This window comes from Mizuhopecten yessoensis, unplaced genomic scaffold (genome assembly GCF_002113885.1).
Source record: "Mizuhopecten yessoensis strain PY_sf001 unplaced genomic scaffold, ASM211388v2 scaffold10829, whole genome shotgun sequence".
Lineage (NCBI taxonomy): Eukaryota > Metazoa > Mollusca > Bivalvia > Pectinida > Pectinidae > Mizuhopecten > Mizuhopecten yessoensis.
In genome coordinates this window covers 586,376-602,803 of record NW_018408742.1, presented here as the reverse complement: position 1 = coordinate 602,803, position 16,428 = coordinate 586,376, and the positions used below count along the sequence as shown (strand labels likewise).

The 16,428-nt window shown below is 35.3% G+C and overlaps 1 protein-coding gene across 8 annotated transcripts in view; it reads left to right on the top strand.

Annotated features, from left to right (window-relative positions):
- Window positions 1-16,428, top strand: part of LOC110462776 (basement membrane-specific heparan sulfate proteoglycan core protein-like) — a 182,914-nt gene that overhangs the window by 157,896 nt on the left and 8,590 nt on the right. For 7 of the 8 annotated variants that reach the window (XM_021516932.1, XM_021516938.1, XM_021516937.1 and 4 more), the window contains 12 exons: window positions 380-486; window positions 1,610-1,690; window positions 2,184-2,363; window positions 3,282-3,414; window positions 4,283-4,410; window positions 4,676-4,975; window positions 5,502-5,651; window positions 6,069-6,287; window positions 6,882-6,980; window positions 7,490-7,711; window positions 8,152-8,268; window positions 10,634-10,717. In XM_021516932.1, the coding sequence (XP_021372607.1) occupies window positions 380-486; window positions 1,610-1,690; window positions 2,184-2,363; window positions 3,282-3,414; window positions 4,283-4,410; window positions 4,676-4,975; window positions 5,502-5,651; window positions 6,069-6,287; window positions 6,882-6,980; window positions 7,490-7,711; window positions 8,152-8,268; window positions 10,634-10,717 (1,820 nt within the window). The remainder of the gene's footprint in view (window positions 1-379; window positions 487-1,609; window positions 1,691-2,183; window positions 2,364-3,281; window positions 3,415-4,282; window positions 4,411-4,675; window positions 4,976-5,501; window positions 5,652-6,068; window positions 6,288-6,881; window positions 6,981-7,489; window positions 7,712-8,151; window positions 8,269-10,633; window positions 10,718-16,428) is intronic. The other variant, XM_021516934.1, reaches the window with a different exon arrangement.

Here is a 16,428-nt window from a genome sequence, read left to right as displayed (position 1 = left end):
AAATGTTTGTCTCCCAACATATATCACAGAAGGTTGTTTGCTAGTGTTGTTTTTGGCTCACCTGGCACCAAGCTAATGACCTTATGACATACTTTATACCGGGAAATTTTAGCTGCAATTTAGTTTTCGCCTTTTCCACCCTCCCTGGTGAGGATGAATTTATCATTACAATAAACAACATATTATACCTACCGGTATATAGTAATTTAATGTGAAGGGCGAATTTAACAATGGGCGAAAACTGATTTCATGGGCGAAGGGCGAAAGTTTGACTGGGTGACAATTAGTAATGCTACATTTTCACAATACACCAATGCTGCGATCAGCATCTAATAGTTATTAATATTAATACAAAAACACTCCATTGTTTGAATTTCAGGATCTATGATATCACAGCTGAAGATGCGGGACGATACATTTGTACTGCCACAAACGCTGTAGGAACCGCACGAGATTATGTAGGAGTAAATGTCCAAGGCAGAAAGAGTAAGTCAGGGGAAATCACTTTAACCTTTAATGTTCAAAATAATACATTGAAGATTTTTTTGAATATTTTATTGTTGTTGATTTTGGTTATATCTTCATAGGTAGTTGTAGGTTAAAGAAAGATACAATATCATACCAATAGTTATTAAGAACTTATTTTACCAGCTGGTAAAGGAAGTCCTCAAGAATAAGTCCACAAGCCACTAGCTTTATAAAAAGTTTGGATTCCTATTATAGGGATGTCTCCATGCACCTGAAAACTTCCTGGGAGGTCACTACTGCAATAGTTAGAACAAATATGATTATACCTCATCTTTATAACAGCCTGTCTGATTGGATGATACTGGTCACATGACAGGGCAATAAAACATCATGTCACCCTCACTTACTCAGGTTTCAATGATCACATTTCCCTCTCAAGAAAAATTGACAAGAGTCACGACAACCTAGAACCAAACGACAACAATTGCGCCTCAACCTGGTCATCTCTACTATTTTGTGATTTTTTTACGATTTATTTATTTATTTTTTGGCATTATAAAGTATGTATTGCTGTTACTGTAAGGAAACACCATTCTTCGATTGGCTTTGATTAATTATATTTCTCTCTGGCTTCACCCTCATGAAACATAATTAAATTTGGAGAAACAAAGAATTGTATTTCTCTACAGTGAGGGCAATACATGTATAATAAATAAAAAAAAAATTCAAACACCAGACTCTATGGAGGAAAAAACCCAAAGTACTCCGATCATAGTATTGTCGTTCCGCAAAGTGCAAAGTAGTTCAAGATATTTTTTTAATAATGAACAATTAAAAAGCAATAAAAGATTAATGACATAATAACAATTTCCAATTTATTTAAAATATCAGTAATGTATCATGTGTTATAGAAAAGAAAAGTATTTTCTGTAGTGGCGTAGAAATTTCTCCCTTAGTTTTGACCAATCGCAGCACCTTTAGGTTTTATTACACGTGTGTAATACCATATTTATGACATGGCTGTATGACATAGTAAAATGGGTCAGTTTTGTTATAAATAAATAGTTTTAGAATCAGGAATATTTTTGACATGAAGGCAACAACGTAGCTCTCCATTATACACTATCTACTTCTGTTACAGCTGATCCTAATGTCACTGTGAAGATTGACACACAGACACTCAACATCGGAGAACGTGTAGAAATGGAGTGTGTTGTTACAGGTAAGTCCAAACATTGTCAGAACTAGGACACAAATAAATGTTCTATTATTGTCATGTGATAACATAGTGTTGGAAATTGTTTTTTTTTTCCCGTCATGGCTATAGCTTAAATGAATAATTTCTAAAAAGAAAACCACACCTTGTGGGACTTTAATGATTATTATCAGATTATTAGGGCCGTTTTTGTTTAAAAGTTTGAACCGGTCAGACTACAGTTGGTCCTTTATTAAATAAGGTCGGACCTAGTAATCTGTAACTGCTTTCAGACGAGCCTTGACAAAGTCTTGTAAGGCATGGATAAACATTTGCAGGTCCGCCAGGATTTTTACCCAAAATTGGTCCATTTACAAACGGACAAACCGGTTGTTCCACATAAACGAACAGGCCCTAGGTCACTTGTTCTAAATTTGGATTTTCAGTCTTTTGTTTGTAATTGGGATTTGATGTCTATTAGTCGATCACTTCAATCTCACAAACTGAACTATGTATGCAGGAACACCACGCCCCACAGTCAGGTGGACTAAGATAGCTGGAGACTTGTCCGATTCAGCATTCATTAATGACAACATCCTCGTCATTCCCGAGGTGTCACTGACCGATGCTGGCACCTATCTGTGTGAAGCGCAGAACCTGTATGGCAAGGTTGAACAGAGAGTGACTCTTTACATCAGGGGTAAGTGACTGTTATACTGCCACTGTTTATGCAGTGAAATGTTTGTGTAATAAAGGAGTGTGGCAATACAGTAAAACCTCAATATAATGCCCCTCGTTTCATTTGCCCTCTCGTTTATCACCAATATTTTTTTTAATATCCTTTTTTTTTCTCTGAAGAATTTCTTTAAACATTTCCCTCAATTTATCACCAAACCCCTTTATAACGCCATACTATTTCTCTCGGCAAATGGTGGCAGTAAAGTGAGGTGCAATAAGACAGGGATACTTAAGGAAGTTTAGGGGAGGTTACTGTATATTGGGAAAACCACAGTGCAATAAGACAGGGATACTTAAGGAAGTTAAGGGGAGGTTACTGTATATTGGGAAAACCACAGTGCAACAAGACAGGGATACTTAAGGAAGTTAAGGGGAGGTTACTGTATATTGGGAAAACCACAGTGCAATAAGACAGGGATACTGAAGGAAGTTAAGGTGAGGTTACTGTATATAGGGAAAACCACAGTGCAGTGGGAGAGGAAAGGAAGTTAAGGGGAGGTTACTGTATATAGGGAAAACCACAGTGCAATAAGACAGGGATACTGAAGGAAGTTAAGGGGAGGTTACTGTATATAGGGAAAACCACAGTGCAGTGGGGCAGGGATACTTTAAGGAAGTTTAGGGGAGTAGACTGTATATAGGGAAAACCACAGTGCAGTGGGAGAGGAACGGCAGTTAAGGGGAGGTTACTGTATATAGGGAAAACCACAGTGCAGTGGGGCAGGGATACTTTAAGGAAGTTTAGGGGAGTAGACTGTATATAGGGAAAACCACAGTGCAGTGGGACAGGGATCCCTAACAAAGATGCCTGAAGCAGGTTTCACTGTAGACAGAACTTGTAACTTGGCAGAATGTTCTACAATTGTTTGACATTTTTCAGCCCGTCCTCGGATCTCCGGCCAAGGAGACAGTATGACTGCTGCCTTGGGTACCAGTGCTACACTGGCCTGTGAGGCATCGGGTTACCCTGCCCCTGAGATCCGCTGGTACAGGAAGAATGGTGATATGCCTAGGTAAGGGCCTACCTTATATTTAACCTGTACACTTAGTAAGAGTAAACTATTGCTTACAAATCTTTGAATGGATTTGTATAAATAAGAATAAATGTATGTCATAGCACTGTGGTACAAAACTTTGCTTTATTGCGTATTAAGTTAGAAATCATTGATATTTTCATGGTAACTACAGTTAAAACTAAAACGTAAATTTACTAGGATTTCAAATGATTGATAATGCATATCAGAATTAGTATTAGAAACTCAACGCTTTGGGTTGAAAGAGTCTATTTGAATTCTTAACTTGATGTGTTAAAAAGTTTAAGGATGTAATTTGATACAATAGGTCTTAATTGATTAAAGTTCATCAGATAAAACAATCAACAACCATAATACTGAAGTTTTAGGAAATGTTGAGCACTTTTAGCTTAAGGCTGTATGCTATTAATTTTAGTTTGCACCTACTAAGCATTTATAAACTTTTATTAGTAATGTAATAAACTTAACTTATTGATAATATAATATTTGAAAGGTACAAAGAGTGCTTGTATTGTGATACAGCATGGGTAATTCAATTTCAAGTAAAACATTTTTGAAAAAGATAACTTTAACAAAAATTACCTGTTAAAGGTAACAAACATCCTTGATAACATGCTAAAATGTTGGATTTCTTTTTTTCAAAACGTGCTGGATGTTTTTCTGGATTCTGTGTTGCAAATCACTTCTAACCAGTATATATGACAGAGCGTGTGCCTTAGAGCCTTGGAGTTCCATGTTCAGATAACGATTTCTGCAATACATTATCTTAACCTCTGCATCCATCAAAATCATGTAAGATAATAACATTAATGCTAACTAATGGTCAGCTTTTGATTTCCTATTAAAGAGAGTATGATGTCGAGAACGGTGCATTGAAGATTGACCAGGTGAAACCAGAGGATGCAGGAATGTACGTGTGTAACGCCCAGAACGAGCTCGGCACCAACGAACATTCCATGGAACTCAGAGTAGGAGGTAATGGATGAGGGAAAACTCAATATATGTATATATGATATTTACCCCCTATGGAGGTCATGACCTCCCAGTGAAATTTTGTGGGGGTCATTACACACAGCATTTATTGACTTAATTCATGAAAGCATTTATAAAATTGATCATAGTTGTATTTTAGTGTTGAAATAACTTTTTATCATTTTAATATTTCTAGCATATCTATATATTAATGTGAGCATTCAGTGAAAGTTTGATGAGTTTATCATGTTTATATTATTGATTACAGATCTAGTGCCGAGATTTGCACAAGACCCAGTGTCATACATCTCTTTTGCACCATTGAATGACGTATACTTGGACTTTGACATCCTCCTGTCACTGAGGCCAGAGACCACTGATGGACTGGTCATCTACAATGGCCAATACGACACAGGGACCACCGGGGACTTCGTCTCCTTTGGAATGTCAGAAGGCTATCCGGAGTTCCGCTTCGACATGGGATCCGGACCAGCCATCATCAAAGGTGCCCGCAAGCTTACGCTGGATCAGGCTCACACCATCAAACTGACAAGGAACAGGAGGCAGGGTGAGTTTTAAATACATCTGTAGTGTAATCCACAATTTTATTGTTCTGTATTGCATGTACACTTAGAAGTTCAAAGGTCAAGGTATAAATAAATTAATTTTGTTCATAAAAAATATTTCATATGAAATAATTGTATTCATTCTACAGCACTCACATGCATTGCCAAGAGTGGTGTGGGGTGTTACTATGTAACATGGATTTTTTTGCTGCAGTTTAACTTGAGCCTTTTTCGCCCTCCCAAATACGGGGAAATTTATTATGACAGCAAAATACACAACATAAAATATATAGTAATTACATGTGAAGGGCAAGATTAATACAGGGTTAAATTTACACTGATTTTATCGGCAAAAGGCTATCATTTGATTGGGCAACAGTTTCCGGGTTAACTAGAAGATTACATCTATAGGTAAACCATTAGAATCTTAAAGTACCTGGCAAAAATACAGGTAAAGGAGTACCAGATTATTTTCTGCAAAATGTTTTACTGCATTTTCATTCTAACGGTTGATCTGTTGCATTGTAGGTACCATGGTCGTAGATGCAGAGCCAGCTTACGTTGGGACGTCCCAGGGTAACTTCCAGGGACTTGACCTCCGCGGCAACCTCTACTTAGGTGGTGTCCCAGACTTCAACTCCATTCCAAAGGGAGTCGGTTTCCGTGAGGGTTTTGTTGGTAAGTTATACCTTTTATACAGTTTTTATAGTCTGTTATGACAGAATAAAAGTTTCATTTGTTCAAGGTTTCAAACTTTATTTTCTATCTCCTGAACTTATTGCAGGGATATAAGGGGATTTTTCAGCACTAGCCTGTTCAAAATCAGTATTGGATCTAAGCTATGGCAGATATTATCTATTGCAGAAATATAGGAATTTTTTTCATAGATCTAGGAGCTAGATGTTTGATGGGGAAAAAACCTTTGAATTCCACCCAAGAAGTTCAGAAGAAAAATAAATATAGTTTAAAAATTAAAAACATTAAATTGATAAGATTTTTCATCATCAAGCATTCATTACAGTTTGGGTATGCAGATATATAAACCTGCTATTTCCTTTAGTATATTATAACAAGAAATAACATTTGTACTTACAGGAAGTGTTAGTCAAGTTCAACTGAAGGGCATCGATCTGAACCTGGGTGCAGATTACATCAAGATTGTAGGAGTAGAAGAGTACTCCATGTGTATGTCTGACCCCTGCCAGAGTGGAGGACTTTGTCGCCCTGCCAACAATGACATGGGCTTCACCTGTTTCTGTGTAGAAGGCTTCACTGGCCGAAGGTGTGAGGTCACTGGTGAAAAGTGCTATCCAAGTATGTATGCTACAGGATTTGTGATTGGTTAAAAAAAAAAAATCTGAATTTGGTCAGAGTTGGGATAAATCTAAATTTGAAATATTTCATAAACAATCTGGTGGTTGGAAAGGATTTAACATAAGAATTCTTCTGTTATCAATCCCTACATTTTAACCAGTTGGACCACTTATTTTTTCATGAAAGAGGGATGGCCCTGTACTAGTGGTCTGATATTATTACTGGTGCATCTTCTCAAAGACTTGCAAGGCATTCCTTAAAATATACAGGTTCCCTATTCTTAACCTGTGAAAGTTGGTTTTTTGTGTATTCAGAATGTAGGCTCATCTCTAATATATCTAATAATGCCTGCATATATACTGGTACATGTGTCTATCTATACAGATATATAGACCAATAAAGTTTGTTTGCGGGGTATGAATTTCACACAACCCAGCTAATTGCAAAGAGGTCTAACTAAATATCTATCTGAATGGAGTTATTGTGGGTATCAACCATTCTTCGTACGTATACATACCGGTATCTTCGCGAAAATGAGAAATTATGGTCTTTAAAGTGTAAGGTTCGTAAAACAGTTGGTGACATTTCTTGCAGATGCTTGTGGACCTGATGGTCAGTGTAGGAATCTGGTGGACCGTCCTGGCTTTAAGTGTATCTGTTCATTTGGCAAGACTGGACCAGGATGTTCAAGGGGTGAGTGAGTGACTATAGGATTGAAACCCACGATCACCGACTCTTATATAGTCAGACACTCTACCACTGGGCTAAAGGGAAATTCCTTTAAGCGCAAAGCTAGAAGGCGACTATAATTCTATGAACACTTACAATCTGCCACAAATAATAATCATTTTCATCTGCCTATTCTTTAATTGAAATGTAATAAGGATTTTTTATTACTAAATCACCATGGCCCTAAATGACCACAGCCGTCGATGGGCCGTTAAACATAAACAAACAAACAAACAAATTTTTATTGTATCATGTCAACTGAAAATTTAAAATATTTAAAAATTCTTTGGATAAGATATGTAAAAGCGATGTTAATGTATATTTTGCTTAATGGATTCCATCTTCTTTAAAAGAATCATCACCTGGTGTTTTTTTTATAAAATTTTCATTGAATCTCGGCTCTGTTTCATCTGGTTATATTCCTTGATTTAATTGTACCCTCGCTTGAAGTTATTTCCCTTTGCATGTTTCAGATGTGACAATTGCAACTCCAGAGTTTAACAGGACCTCCTTCATCTCTTACCCTCCCATTAAGGGGGCTCGCTACCAGATGAAGATTGACCTTGAGTTCAAACCTGGGACCCTGAACGATGGAATTATCGTGTACAGCGGCCATGATGAACAGGGATCAGGAGATTACATCAGCGTGGCATTACGTAACGGATACCTAGAATACAAATATAACACTGGATCAGGTAAAGCACTGAGCACAGCACATTCCGTAATATCAAACAATGCCTAAAGAGACAGTAATGTCAAAAATTGGAATTGGGGTTCGGAAACTGCTTTTTATATCAAATTTTTTATTCACCAATGAAAGACCTAATTAAAATGATCTCCCAGTGACGAAAATTTAAGATCAATACTTAAAAGGAAAATTTGCAGCCTGAGCATTCAAATATGGCTTTCGTTGTTAGCAAGATTTATAGCAATAAGTATGCTTGCTAAGTAAACTTTATTTTACCATACAAAGAGATGCAAAATGATGTTCCAGAAATTGGATTAATCTAAGGAAGTGTATCATCTGAACAAAAAAGTGATTCTCCTAATACAAATGGTCACATGGTCAATTTCATCCTTTATTACCAATGTACTCATGTATACTAAACATACTTGGTATTTTTACCTTATTTAGGACCAGCCACCCTGAACAGTCGAAACCTTTTAACTGTTGGCGAGTGGACCAGAGTATCTTTGTCCAAAAACAACCAGGAGGGCACTCTCATTGTCAACAATGAGGAACCAGTCAAAGGTAGGCAACCTCAGTTATCTCCCTTGAATTGCTTACTTTTAAGTCTTTTTAGGAAATGATCTTGATCTTTTCAATCATTTTGTAATTGTGTTTAATGTAGGAAATGGAGGTGAATCTCTAATTCTTACTTCAATTATTGGTGGCACATCACTACTGAAACAAGAATTATCTGATGTATCGAAAGCAAGTCATTTCCCCCTACAGCCTATTTCTAGTCCTGATACGATGTGCCCGACTTCAGCACATTGATACTCTAGGCGAGATGAGTTATTAACTACATATCATTATATTTTTGAACCTACTCGACAGAAATCCCCTTTCCACTACAATACAATTCATGTTCCTGATTTCAACACATGAGTTAAGTCATAATACTAAATTGTCTGTATAATCTTGAAAATGCTTAACATGAATGAAGCTTACTATTGAATACATCAGTATTGTTTTGAAAGCCTGCTTGGGGACACAAAAATTCAATCCTGTGCTGCATTAAAATACAAAACAAATTTTTCGGAATACGATTCATCAGTTTGGTATGACTAATAAAGGCTAAGGTTGTTTTGAATACATTTTGAACACAAACCGGAATTGAAAACTTATTTTGCGAGCTTTCGAAAATGTCTGTTTTCTTTGTCAAGCAAAGAGGGTAAATGATCTTTGTCAACTCTAAACCACTGAGAACAACTCGCTGAACCCCAGTGTTCCGTTTTGTGATATGCCACCTATCATAAAAACGAGTGTATACATTCCAATATAAATGTTACATCACTTATTTAATTTGTGATGGGAAAACATTATAAATGTAAATTATATTTTAATTGTAGATCAGTTATCTCCCTTCACTCATGTGTTAACTCCCCTTATGTAATATAGCTATATCATTTGTATATTTTGTCATGAATACAGCACTGCATACATATATGATAGTTAATCTTACTCTTTTTAACTGATTATCTCCCTTAGCCATCAGATCATATATATTTGATATTAGTTCTGAAACCATAATATTGATGATGTGTAATATTTGTTATCAACTTATCGCCCCTTTCTGACATTTTAGTTCCCTGGATGGTACATAGTTCAATACAAATATATTTTGTAATGAAAACAGCACTGCACACATCCCAATGAAATTATATTACCTGCAGTATATCTGAAAATGAGTTATCCCCCTTATCTGATGTGTTATCTCCCCTTAAAGAACTGTAGCTATTGCATGGTGTGATATAGCACTATTGATTAGCAGTCACGGATATTGTGTACATATAAGACATTGTAGGAGAAGCACTGTTATATATTATATACTCCAATAGAATTTATATGAATGCTGTAGTCTATATATTACTGGTCACATAATGAAAAGATCATTTCTGTAATTGTATGTCAACGATAAATTAATTCCCAAACTTCTGTCAAAATATGTTCATCCATAAAGTAGCACTGTTAATTATTTTTTGTATATCAACATTATAATATCTCATATTATCATCATTTTTTTTTTTTAAATAATTCAAATTTCAATTATTAGAAAAATGTGTTAAATTGTTTTTTCAACACATCAAATCCCACTATGAGCTCATATTCAATTGGTTATTTTATACTTTTTATAATCATGTTGTTTTCTTTGAGCAGTTTTACACCATTATTTCATACTTTTTATAATCATGTTGTTTTCTTTGACAATGCACTTTTTACTCAAAGTTTTTATCCTGTTTTTGAGCCCCTTCCACTTTCTGTATTGATTCAGCTGTTAAACAAAACATGCAGTTTAATGATTATGCTTTTCTATTGAGACTTGCCAAACATTAACAAATCTAGACATCTTTTATGTATAAGAATATTTGTTAACTTCACTCTATGGAATTAAGCTTCTCCATCAGCAAAATTCAGAGATCAGCAAAATAAGCTCTAAATGTTCAAATTTATACTATTAAAAGCAAGTTAAAATATCTCCAGGCTTACATATATTGATTTTCATTTTTGAAAACTGTCAAAGTCTTTTTAATATTTTTTTGGACAGCTCTGGAAGTAAGTTTGTGAGTTAATAGAAAATGACTGGCCTATTATATTTGACAACTATCAAATGGTGATGAACTCATCTGGTAGACATTTTGATAGCCAGACGTTTCAGTAGAACTTTTTACTTAATCATCAATGTAATACGTTTTTTACAGGAATCTTGTTTATACCCTGGCCAATGCTCAATTTTTCTTTGCATGAATTATGATTCTACCCGAGCCAATTTTGGTATAATGATTTTACACGTACCAGTATATATTAATATATTTATCTGAATCAACGTTTCTACCTTGGCAAATGACGGATTAATTGATACATGAATCCCATTTCTGCCTTACGTATGTAGTCTGGCCATGGAGTTACTATAGAGATCAGTACCGCAACTACTACAACTACCACCTGCGTAGGCAATATCGCTTCCGAAGGGCAGGTAATTCTGCTGCAACCAAGTGGTGTCTGTCATTTCAAACCGTACTATATGGTGTCCATTTTGCTTTTCATGCTTCTGACTTTCTCTTTGCTGCAACAAGTTTTTTATATGCTTACTTTTCTATCATTTTTCAACAAGAGTAGTCTTATTTGTGTGGGTAGTATCCCTTTGTGTTGGCGGTGATTTTTTTTTTTTTAAATGCTGTGGAATTTCTTAATGCACGATTTAACTTCTGCATTCCTGTTGATCAGAAAAACCTCTCTTAAATTGCTAGAGGGGAGGTTAAAAGTGATTTTACAGAGGTGCTAGTTAAACTTTTTAAGCTTCCTTCTGTCTTTATTTCTTAATATTCTTAGTCTATACCGAGTGGTGGGAGTCCTTTACATAATAGTGAAGGTTAGCATTTTGCCAATGATGTAGCATCGCTCAATATAATTATCGCTGATCAGACTTCAGGTTGTGGGGTTTTCATATACTGCCAGATTTTTTTTTTTCATCATTTGGCATGCCACAAAATCATAGATCAAAGTCACCTTGGCTACAAATTCATATATATACATGTACTGTCAAACGTTTTTCAAATCTTTTGCCTTTTTCAAAATATCCTTTGGATGACGATTAATAATTTTCATTGGTATCATACAGTAAACTATCATATCATCATCGAAAGGTGATGTGTTTATTTTCACAAACAACCTTTCAGAGGACTTTACTCCATTCCAAAGACTATTTCACAGAAATGTGTCCTTTAATTTGGATTGATTTTTAATCTGAAATTTGTTGTTTTTTGTTCCCTTATTTTTTTTATTTTTTTTTTATATATACAGTTGTGGCTATTTTTGTCAATTTTATTTCATGTCCATTCTACTGTAGTAATGAGAGTCAGAAGAAATTTAAATGTTGCTACTGTGTTATGTGTGTCCTCTCGCGGTTCCAAAAAAATTGTTTCAACAATTTTCAGGAATTCAAATGTCTCTTCTTTTATTGTTTCTTTGTTGTTCCAGGTGTTTTCAATGTTTCCCATTTGTTGTTGCTATGGATTTATTGTTTTCAATGTTTTCATTGGTTGTTGCTATGGATTTGTTGTCTTCAATGTTTTCATTGGTTGTTGCTATGGATTTGTTGTCTTCAATGTTTTCTTTGGTTGTTGCTATGGTTTCTAATAACTTGTCTTGTCATTGGTTGGCTGCTGCCGATGAATTCCCAGAAAATGTCACAAACTCCTGTTTTGTTTGTTGCACCTGTTCCCTGATGTTGTCATTTCTATCTCCAACATTGACCATCCCCATTGTTCCATAAACATGAGTAATTAATATAACATTGTTTTCTTTGGTACAAATTTCATTAATTTATGGTTGTATAATTGTTGTAACAATTGACCTTGTGTACATTTTGTGGAATAAAGTGCATGTTGTATACCTGAAAATATTCGTAGCAATAATCATCAAAGTCTCACTCCATTGTCTGGAGTTATTGCTCCTCTCATATTGCTAAAAAATAATGTTTTCCTGATCAAGAGTTAAAAAACATATCCATGAAAATTCACAGGTGTACAGTGTGTTAGTTACAATTGTGTACTTGTCAACAATAACGTTACAGTTTTTTGATGACCATCCATATTCTGTTTTGTTCTGTTGTCAGTTGATATTGCATGACTATTGTGATGAGTGTTGTTGATCAATTATCATCTGTATTCCATTCCGTCTTTGCGTATTGCAGAGTTATCTTCTCTTGTGAGCAGTATTGATTGTTACGTCATTGGTTTGTGTGAGAAAATACATTGTTTTCTCAAAAATTGATGACGTTGCTTTCACAAACCAATGACGTAAGAATCAATACCTGCTCACAAGAGCAGATAACTCTGCAATACGAAAAGACGGAATACCTCTGACCAAGTGATTTTGATTGTCTGCTTTTGGAGAATAACTGGTTCTGTATACTAGGGTATATGTGAATGACATATTATATTCCGTTTGTTTCACTTTGTTACTTTTGATCTTTCCGTAGCTGTTCTGAAAAGTATTGTAGATGTTGCTGGAAAAGATCTGGTTCTTGGCTATTATTTTTTGTTCTATAAGTAACAGTCTAGAGTGTTTACATCTCTAGTGGCCTAGGTTAACCATCATATGACATATTCCAGGGGTGTAAAGAGCGAAAGTGAGGGTAATCCCTAAATATCGAGGAACGAGGTTAACTGGTACCGGTATATATTGCCGATGGAAATATTATTTTAAATGTAGCATTGTAAGTTGAGAACCATCAAGAGCATTCCCCTTGTGAACAGGCTGTAGTCTTATCAGTTTTCCCGTTGTCTGCCATTCAGCCTATGGATTGTATAAAGACACTGTTCTACTTGGTAACAGAATTCGGTCTGTTCTATGTTGGAAACTCTGTAGTCAACAATCAAGAATTTTTTTCTCTGTATTTTTATTCAGTGTTGCATTTGTATTGTCAATGTCTTGTTTTATCAAAATATTGGTTAAGAGGTGGGGGAATAAGAGCCAATGGTTATTGCCTTGTTCTGACCCAAATTCTACTCCCTCTTGTAGAATATCCATACCCCACATACACCTGTGTATTAAGTAAGCATCGTGTTACTGCTGAGGACATGAACAACTTTAGTTTCACTTGTGATTGAGGATATTGTATTGTATTTTTATGTTGCTGCTGAGGACATGAACATCTCTTATTGTCACTGGTTGTGATTGAAGATGTTGTTATTATATAGTATGGTATTATTTTGTTGCTTTTAAGAACAGGTTACAATTGTGGATGCATTTGTTTGATTTTCTTCCAGTTTTGCCATGAGCTTTGAACGAAGAGCCAAGTGAGCCTATTCCATGGTGTGGCGTCTGGCGTCATTATTTTACTTTAAACAACTTCTTCTTAATAACCACAAGGCCTAAGGTGATGATATTTGGCCAGAAGCAAACTGGGATGAGGGCTACCAAGTTTGTTCAAATAAATTACCTTCACCCTTATTCAAGGTCACAAGGGTCAAATATGTCAAAACCAAAATGCCCAGGGTGATGATATTTTGCCAATCGCTTTATTTTAGATTACTTTTAAGGTTACAAGTGTGAGATTTATACCAGATGAGCGATGCAGGCCCATTTGGCCTCTAGGTAGTTTTTGTTTGCATCAGTATAACACTGGACGTTTTGCTGCTGAGAGATAGCTTGGTATCAAGAGTTCTTTTGATTTTGATTAGTTGTCTGGCAATTCAGTAATTCCTTAGTGTTATATGCCCCTTGTTTCATTTGCCACACCTCTTACCTCCAGTGAATTTCAATGGGTTTTTTTCTCCTTTATTGATAATCTCTTTATATCGCTTCTTCAATATGTAAAGTCCAATCCATTTTATGATACCAACATATTTCTGGACAAATGGAGGCAGTATAACAAGGTTTTACTGTAGTTTTGGTGTTTGTTGAAGTATATTTTGTTTTAGTCAAGAAATGTCATTCCAGATTTCCAACAAACATTTGTTCATTTTTTCAGTCATAATAGGATGTGGTAATTTGTGGCCATTATTAAATGTAACCTCTGAAGAACAACTGACAAAATATCTTACATGTTAAATGATCTGCATAATTTTCCTGAATAATAATTAATATTTTCTTCATCCAGGTTTTAAGGAAATAATGAATTGGGTGAATCAGTGACAATAGATTGTGTACATTGTATACATAGTCTATCATTATGTAAATTATTCTGAAGTATTACATACTTAAGTTGATGATAATTCCATGTTATCAGTGTCATCTTTTGTAAATGCTTGGAAAGATATCTGGGAGAACCATGTCTGCTGTCAAGTCTACATAAGCACATGCATGTTGTCCTTTTCGCATGTTCACTGAGTTGTCTCCCTTTGTACCAAGCTGCATTTTGTAGTCTTCATTGCAAAGCACTAGCAACTAGAAATGTTACTGCTAGGTTTGAATGTGTGATGCTTATAGTATATAGCTACCTGATCATAGACAGGTCGGACCCGAATATTTAAAATACTGCACGCTTTTATGATTTAAATTTAAAGACAAAACCTGTTTATGATGAGTAGAACTTTTTAAAGAGAGAAAACCTGGTCATGGTTACTGTAGAATATTAATGGTAATAAAACAGAATCATGATCAGTAGAAAGTTTTGTTTTAAACACAAATAATGTTCATAATTATTACTATAGAATAATAATGATTTTATTGTAAAGACAAAGATACAAAAAAGATTATGATTTAATTGTAATGTTATATAAAACCTAGGATTAAGTATATTCCGTCTTTGCCTATTGCAGAGTTATCTTCTCTTGGGAGCAGGTATTGATTGTTACGTCATTGGTTTGTGTGAGAAAATTACGTCGTTTTCTCAAAAACTGATGACGTTACTCTCACAAACAAGTGACGTAACAATAAATACCCGCTCCCAAGAGAAGATAACTCTGCAATACGCAAAGATGGAATAGACCTATATAAAATTGGATAAATTCTTTAAAAGTTATAACTAAATGCAATCCAAGTTTTGTTGAGACAAGTTTTAAAGACAGTATCAAAATCTGTACTAGTATAATAGAGTATATACTATCAAATTATTGACTCCCGTAAGATAGAATTCGATTATAGATGCAGTATATTTGACAGTTATCAGTAGATACGGTAAACCTCCGGTCAGTTCGAATCGGCGGATAGTTCGAACACGTATTTTTTTCAATAAAAACAATAATTTTCTAGCTAGTGATAGTTCAAACTCTGATTGACCTTATTTCGGATAGTCCGAACTTGTCAAATGAAAACGTAAAGTAAGATTTTTTTTCGGCAAACTCCATTGAAAGCTCGCGGAAAAATGCCAATACTTTGATCAACAGACACGTTTAGGGTAATGGGTTGTATGTGTGAGCATTGCAGTACAGCTGTGACAGACAAACCATAAATATATGTCACAGATTTTAGCGTTGATTCATTTTTTTTACATTGTTTGGAAAATACATCGTGCACGAGACAGCCAATTTCAACTTAGGCCCCGACAATGTATAAATAACATGCGATCAGTACGAACTAATGTCACGCTGTATGGCTGTACGCTAAAAAATCGCCCGTGTGTTGTCAAATACAGTGTTAACTAAGCATTTTGATTATTTTATTGCGACCCGACATCCCTTAATTATTGCCAATCAAGGTATTACCTGTAAACGTGTGCCTCACACCAGGTAGCTATAGGGCAGGACACGATGTCGCGGTAGGAATCGGCCGCCCAGCCATGGTGAGTGACGTGATTAGCATGCATGTCAAAGTCCAAACAATCCACAGGTGTCCCAATTAGCGATGGATAATTTTGAAGGTGTCAAATAAGTTTGGTAGGTATTAGGACTATATCACTTATAATTAATGCAGACATGTTGATGTTCTGACCAGAGACGTATAAAGTGTTATATACGTCTCTGGGTAGTCTTAACTTTTGTGTCATAAATGAAACGTGTACTGTTTCGGGGCCTACACAAGGGCCTCTGCTTCGCAATAACGATCATAATTATCACGAAATGAAGAAAGTTTAATGATCAATTAATATTGAATTAAATAGTATACTATCATTTTACCCATTCATAAATGTGCCATTGTTCTATGCCAGGCCGTCGTTGTTACGTATCGACCTTACATTGGATATATAGAGGTATACTCCGGTGAAGAAAATATGTCGGGTATATGTTTGTGACTTGATTT